The sequence below is a fragment of the Lytechinus pictus genome, chromosome 5 (assembly GCF_037042905.1).
Source record: "Lytechinus pictus isolate F3 Inbred chromosome 5, Lp3.0, whole genome shotgun sequence".
Classification (NCBI taxonomy): domain Eukaryota; kingdom Metazoa; phylum Echinodermata; class Echinoidea; order Temnopleuroida; family Toxopneustidae; genus Lytechinus; species Lytechinus pictus.
The window spans coordinates 28,975,574-28,983,143 of record NC_087249.1 but is presented as its reverse complement, the minus strand read 5'-3'; the positions used below and the strand labels follow the sequence as shown (position 1 = coordinate 28,983,143).

The following is a 7,570-nucleotide window of genomic DNA, read 5'->3' as shown; positions in this document are numbered from 1 at the left end:
GAAATATGTCCATATGATGGATGTGATCAGTGAGATATTATTTGAAGAATAGGGACATTGTGATAAGTGAATCAGGTATTGTACCTCACCCCTCCCCCCAGCAAATGGATGGATGACTAAATGGATGAAGGAAGAAATGAATGAATGGATGGATGGATGCATGCATTGATTGATAGATGAATAAATGAATGGATGGTTTGATGAATTAATAAATGAATGAATAAATGCTAAGTAAATTATTAATGAAAGAATTGATTGATGAATAAATGGATGAATGGATCGTGAATGATTGAATGAATAAAAAATGATTTTCAACTTATACCCCAATGCATAATAAGCTTGGCGAGACTTGACGACACGCAATGATAGAAGTCAGAGATCACCCTTTCATGCTACAATGAATCAGGGTATAAATATTTGTTAAAGGCCAAACTGATCGTTTTCATCGATTCAACAGTTTGTCCTCAATCTCGTAGTAGATTTCATTGTGTGATGTGTTTGTGTAACCTACGTTAATTATACGTTTGAACAATTTCAAAATCTCACTCAGTCACTGGCTATACTCGCAAAACAACATCTTGGGTCATGGGGGAGAGACAAGCGACCAAATTCTCATTCTGTCATAGGATTTTTTTTTTGATCCCGCAAAAGGAAGTTTGGAAGATTTATGAATCAGAGAACAGTTGTTCGGTCGATTGGAATTAGATCTATGTTGCCATGGTAATGCGGTATATGAAAATCAGGGAAAAGATCTACATGTGTTCCTCACATTCGACCGTCCCCCCTTAATCCCGTGGCCTCCCCTTCCATAAGTCCTAAATACTTCTTGCTTCACCAGCCAAACCCATGGCTCTGGGAAGCGGGGGTGGTTCTTTGAACGGCACCCCAAGATTTTCCCAGCTAGTGGGTGCTGCGTGTATTATTTTCCATAGGCAGCACGTACCCCTGGTAGGTGTGTCAAATTGGAGAAATGTATTGAAAATTACCACCATATTTTGTGTTGAAACCCCCTTTGAAACTTTTTTGAAGTTTTTGCTTGCCAGTGCCATATTTACTTCAGCACCCCAGCACACACAAAAACTGTCCTCAGGGCCCTGCCCAAACCCATCTTTACATTTTTCATCAGAGCTCCTATTAGGCTACAATGGCAAATGACCGCCCCACCCCTTTAGCAAGCTCTTAGTATTGACTGTTGCGCCACCCCGCTCGCTCTTAGATATCTCTGTTTTAATTCGCCTATTATAATATGCTCACACATGTACCACAATAACACACGATACAATGTAAACACGGACCCGTCACTGTAAATGATGACAATGTTTGGAATTTGTACTCTCGGTAAATATTTCGTGTACAAAACACCAGACATGGCCGCCAGGGTCCAATATGATGTGTGTGTTGTTGGTGCCGGTCCTGTCGGATCTGCAGCGGCAAGATGGTTGTCCACCTACCAGGGTATTAAAGTATGTCTCATTGGCCCACAGGAACCAACTGAAGAGGTATGTGCTCATGTTCGACTGAAAATAGGAAGTAATACTTGGAATTTTATGTCATTGTTAATGTTTTATGGAATGGTAGGCACGAATTGCTATGATATCTCGGATGTCGTAAAAACTGCACACTGGAGCGATTCCAACGTTGGCAATTTTACTTGGCATATATATATTTATTGCTAATTAAATAATACTAGCAACACGTACTTTAAATATTAACATGGAGTGTCGCCAGAGTATGTCGATAGTTGGTCATTAGAAAATCTCGAGGTGACGTAAATTTTCCTCAAATGAATGAACTTGGGTAATATACAGTATATGTAGGCCTATATATATATATATATATATATATATATATATATATAAATATATATATATATATTTATACATATATCATATACATCCTATACTTAGGCATTTTCCCCCCACCTTCTAGCTGTTTCACTATACCGTGTGAGTAAAAAAAAAACTTGACACCTCACAAATCCCAAATTTTAAGAAAAAATATGTCATGAATGCATAATTATTATACATGGCCTAAAAGAGTACGTTCTCTCAAATAATTTGATACCATATTTATGTGGTATGTGTTAACGCTTGGATGACCCATATTCTTTGCAGTGATGTAAAATTTTGATTTGTGCCAAATTAAGGCATGATTGCAATGAATGAAACCCGAGATCCAGATGCACTAAAATCCATTTCAAAACACATTTTAAGTAATTTACATTTATTGTTTAATAAACACATTTTAGTATCAATATTCAAGTTAATTTCATCGAAAAGGGATTAGCAAGTATGTTTACCAACCCATGTAGGACTATGACATCATTGGCATCTGGATTCATTCATTGCAGCCCAAGTCAAACCTTACATCACTGCATAGAATACTTTCTGGTAATAAGCGTTAACACATACCACATTGATATGTTTTCAAATTATTTGGGAGAACATACTCTTTCAGGCCATATATAATGATCATGGCTTTATGATATATTAAAAATTTGGGATTTGTGAGATGGTAAGTTTTTTTTTTAACTCACCCGGTATAATACTTGAAAAGCCAAAGTTAGATGAGCGGCCTCCCCTTTATCCTGCACTATATCGATAAAAAGAATATAGTTGTTGCTTAATCAAAATAACCATAAGTAATCATTTCTCCTCTCATCAAAACCAAACAAAATATAAATATTTCGAAATAAGCTTTGTACGTACTTGAGAAACTTTGTTTATCGACTTCCTGTGTCATTCCAGATTGATTTACTCGTTTCACATCTATAGTCTTCCAACTCTGTTTTACAAAAACGAACTTTTTCCCATTACGATCTCTATATATACAGTTGCCTATTGAGGGATGGTTATAGATGCGTTGGTTCCATGACATTTGCTCCGGCGACTATTGTTCTTCTCTAAATTCCACACACTCATCGAATGATCAACTTCAACCATAAACCCTACACCTAACATAAAACCGTATTACAACCCTAACCCTACACCTTAAGACCCCCCGGGGGGGGGGCACTTCCATTGACGAGTGGATATACCATGCGCGACCATGGGGTCTCGAAAAGCACCCTAAACACGTATTTTCCATATTCTGAAAATGCACACCTTAACAGGTATTTGCGTGTGAAACCCCACCCCTAACAAGTATTGGAAACAAAACAATACCCTTGGCAAGTATTCACTGAATTGGACCCCTAAACAAGTACAGCGATATGGTGTTATGTTACGGTCGTCGGTTTTACCTTTACCTTCATCATTGGGTTTAGTACGGCCCCACCTCCCACACCTCGCGCAAATCGGACTCTTAACACGTACGTAGTGTTGACTTTTGGGACAAAAAGTACATCCTTTAACCATTTTTGTCTTGTTTACCCTCGCAAATTTGACCCTAAACACGTATCTTTCTGAGCGAAATAGATATCCTTTTTTCATTATTTAGTGTTTTTGACACCCTTATTACGTTACGTACGTAACGTGCCCTATCTTGAAAAAGACATCCTTTTTACGTGTTTTTTGGGTCGCGCATGGTATCCACTCGCCAATTGATGCAAGTGGCCCCCCGGGCTTAAGACGAAATTATGCCATTTAGCAGGAGCAAATGTTGTGTCACCAGCAATTCTAATACTGAATATGAGGATAAGGATGAAGTAAAGCGCTACACAGTATCTTAAAGCATTATGACATATCAGACATGAAATGCTACTGATTTGTTGATAACTATCATATATCGATTATCCATTTTTCTTTCGGAATTCTGACAAGCAACTACGAATATACATTTCTTATTCTATACGACGTTATCCTGCAGGAATTAAAAGATCCATCACGGACTATCTTTGGCTCTCACTATGACGAGGCTCGAATAGTAAGTGAGGTGTGCTCTTGTAGACGAGATGACACATGGCCTGTTGTTACCAAGAGATCAATCGACAGATTTAGAGACATCGAGCGGGAGTCAGGTGAGCTTCTACTTCATAGTTGGAACGTGGAAAGAAAGGGGTGCTCAAACCTTCGTACACAAAAGTTGAAAATATGAACTTCCTACAGCACTCCTAAAAGCCTTTCTATAGTCAGCAAAATTTGATATAAAAAAAAACAAATCCAGCATAAGAACTATACCTGCAAATTCGTTCTAGAAAAATTCATCCACGGACTTTTCATATACATCGATCAGGAGATCCAGAAAATTTGTGGGGGGAGGGGGTCCCTTATGTGACATAGAATATAGTGGATTACTTCTTCACTAAGAATACATTTTTGCTTCACATCGGGCTTCACATCGGGCTTCACATCTTAGCATCTCTCGTCCTCCACCAAAAACCAGAAACCAGTGATAACTATATGGGGGATTGAAGCTAAACAAACAAAAGAGACAGTCCTTAAGTAAATCGTTGATGAACTATTCGCCCATATGCAATGACGACTATAATGTGTCATCCGACTGAATTTATTTTTTCTCAACGCAGGAATCAACTTCTATAACGAAGTAGGCTGTGTGTTCAAGGCACCCAAAGTAGTAACTGCTAAGGTCTACGAATCGCTGCCACCAGGAACTCAAGCGATCTCTTATTCTCCCGGAGGTATTGAGAATGCCTTCCAATACCTTAAATCAGACGGTTTCCATTCCATTCACGAAAGCACCAAAGGTGGATACGTGAATCCTCGAAAGTATATAACTGCCAACAAGAAAATAGCTAAACGCAACGGTTGTGACATCGTCGATGAAGTCGTCTGTGATGTTGGAGAAAGGCGGCAACCGGGAGTGGGTTCGTTTATACACCTGACGACCAAGTGTCGTGCCGTGATCACATCTCGCAAGGTTCTTCTGTGCACGGGCGGGTTCATTAATTTTGAGCGTCTCTTGCCGAATTCTGGATTGGAAATAGACATCGACCCTTTGACAGAGATGGCAGTGCTGATTGAGCTAACGAAAGAAGATGCAGAATGTTTATCCAAGATGCCATCTATTCTCGTGCACATACCGGATGCCAAGGATCCCAGGAATTCGTACATTCTCCCGCCAGTCATATACCCAGACGGTAGGATTTACCACCACCACCACCACCACCACCACCATCATCATCATCATCAGTATATAAGTCTTTGATAGGGCCTGGGACTGTAAGAAACTGCAAGTAAGGTGGTATATCATACATATAATAAAAACAAAATAATTTAAAAAAACATAAGCGAATATCATGTCGCTTTTCGACTGCTAGTGTGTTCAGAACTTTTAGTCAATCATTACGAGGGCATTATACTCCTTTTCAGAAAAATAGTATATAGCATTTACTTTAATTCAAGAACACAAGTTTTGAAAGGGCAATTGAGGATGAAGAGCGTTGTTAGCCTCCTGTCTGTACTTTTCCCTAAGACTAGATGTGTATAATAAAGTGGAAAGTTTTGATTAAGAGAAACAAGCAGTACAAGACTAAGTTATCATGAAAAGAAAATGACGTCCTTGAACCCAATGATATCAATGAAGACGATTAAGTTGTATGAAGTACTGACCTAACAGCTATTTGATATATTTCTTTTATTTTTCGTCTTCCTTTGTCAGGGAAATACTATTTGAAAGTTGGTCACGACTACGATCTTAATCGGCGAATAAGATCAAAGGAAGAGGTCGCATCTTGGTACCGCGATCAAGGTCAGAATCGCCTTGGAGATTTCAAGAGCATCTATCTACGTATATACCAGTCAGTTTCAGGTACATAATATATTTCCTGATAATAATGATTATAATAAACACTGACTGATCTATATCGATAAAGCATTCTGTCAATAATCATATTATGCAGAAAAGGTATTCTGATGGTGCCGGGTAAGAGAAATAAAGATGACGCCATTTTTTTTCTCAAATGAATAATAATGTTTACACGACACTGAGCTCTCTGCTCTATGCTCTTCTTACTTTTTCCTTACTCTCTTTTTTTTCTTTCGGGTTTCAATTTTTTTCACGATTGAAGAATCATATATAAGGGCTTTCGCAACTGTGCTCATCTTTTGGAAATCCTTGTCTATCCCGGATCCTTCAAAATTTACAAAATTAAAATCAGGATGTTGTGGGCGAAATGTTAACAGTATAAATCCGTGATACATTACTTCGATATCTTCCCTCATAAAAAAAGGTTTCTTGACGATTGGGTGCCACATTTTTCTTGCGTTTAATACAAAATCATTATATTTCGATGTTTTTGACTCCCATAATTACTTAAGATGTATACCAGCTTCGTCAAGTCAAATTTGCGTATTTTCCATTTCATTGCCAGGATTTCATCCAAAGTCCCTTAAAACCATGACATGCATCACCACCACGACCCCGTCAGGTCAGTACTACTGCGACTTGATCACTCCAGCAATTGGGGTAGCAGTTGGTGGGAACGGTGGTGGTGTCATGGTGGCCGATGAGATTGGACGTACAGCAGCCAGGATGATCCTCAAGGGAGCCTGGGACTCCGACTTACCTCAAGAGGAATTCAGAGTCAGGTGGAGAACACGAGAGGGCGCCACAAAAAGCCATTTGTAGTTAAAATTTCTAGGGGAACTGTTTCAAGCACTAATCAGCAACAGTCGCTAGAGTGGGAGGTTCCTCCTGAAGCTCGAGTCGAACTTAAGGCAGACTAGGACGAAATGCAATGGAAATTATTTTTATTGGGGGAGGGGGGGGGGGGCTTGCATAACAAACATTGCAAACGCATTTTGAAAGCACTCTACTTGTTCGGCAAGATTCTTGCTGATTCTGAATAAGAGTGCTTGACGAAGATTTTGTATTAAAAAAAATGCCGAATTCAGAGTTCGGGAAAAAGTTTCAGTGCAGGTCAAGTGGGTCTAGTTATTTCCATCAAAGTTTAATTTTTATTACAGATTTGTATAGTTTGGGATATTACGGCAAAGCATGAGCGAAAAACATGGTACCTTACAAAATTACCGACGTTGATATTAAAATTAGTGCTATTAATCGTTTTTATATTAATAAAATAAATCTTGCCAATGTTGACTATCAATGTATTTTTTGATATTACAGTTTTTCAATGTTGTAATTTCAAAAGCTGTCATATTGATGCCATATTTTTTCATTAAAAGATTTTGATAGTCCTTTAATTTTACACATATAACCAATCGAAAGACACAGTTCAGTTTTATATTTCCAATTTAGATAGTCTTCTATCTATTTCTGTCAAGTTTCTTCTAAAGGTATAACCCCTCTCTCTAGTATGACTATACGAATAAAGAAAAAAACCTACATATTTATTTGCAAAGTTTCACAAAATGTACGTGTACGTTGAGTGTGAATAAAATTTCGGCTTCAGCCTATGTTTCCTATATAGCATTTTATGTTTTCTTGCTCCATTTCCTTCTTTATAGAAAAATTTGTCTTTTTTTGTTTTATAAGAAGTTTTTATTTTCAATTGAAATAACAAAAATAAAATAACATATAACAATTTCAAAAACATAATATTTTTCATAATTGTATCATTAATTTTGTTATCTTATTTTAGCAATAAAGAAATTGCAACGAATATATCAATAACAGACGTAATGGACAAACAAATTACCTATACAGAAAA

The 7,570-nt window shown here is 37.7% G+C and overlaps 1 protein-coding gene across 1 annotated transcript; it reads left to right on the top strand.

The window, feature by feature from the left end:
- Positions 1–1,310: 1,310 nt before the first annotated feature.
- On the top strand, positions 1,311–7,316 carry LOC129260328 (monomeric sarcosine oxidase-like). Its single transcript, XM_054898328.2, has 5 exons — positions 1,311–1,499; positions 3,808–3,958; positions 4,466–5,038; positions 5,560–5,709; positions 6,272–7,316. The coding sequence occupies exons 1-5, from the start codon at positions 1,311–1,313 to the stop codon at positions 6,526–6,528; spliced, it is 1,320 nt and encodes a 439-aa protein (XP_054754303.2). The 3' UTR covers positions 6,529–7,316.
- The last annotated feature ends 254 nt before the right edge of the window (positions 7,317–7,570 follow it).

Coding starts and splice junctions, on each gene's coding strand:
- LOC129260328 (XM_054898328.2), top strand. CDS start 1,311: ATGACAATGTTTGGAATTTGTACTCTCGGTAAATATTTCGTGTACAAA. Junction 3,959..4,465: donor AGACATCGAGCGGGAGTCAG/GTGAGCTTCTAC, acceptor TTCTCAACGCAG/GAATCAACTTCTATAACGAA. Junction 5,710..6,271: donor TATATACCAGTCAGTTTCAG/GTACATAATATA, acceptor TTTCATTGCCAG/GATTTCATCCAAAGTCCCTT.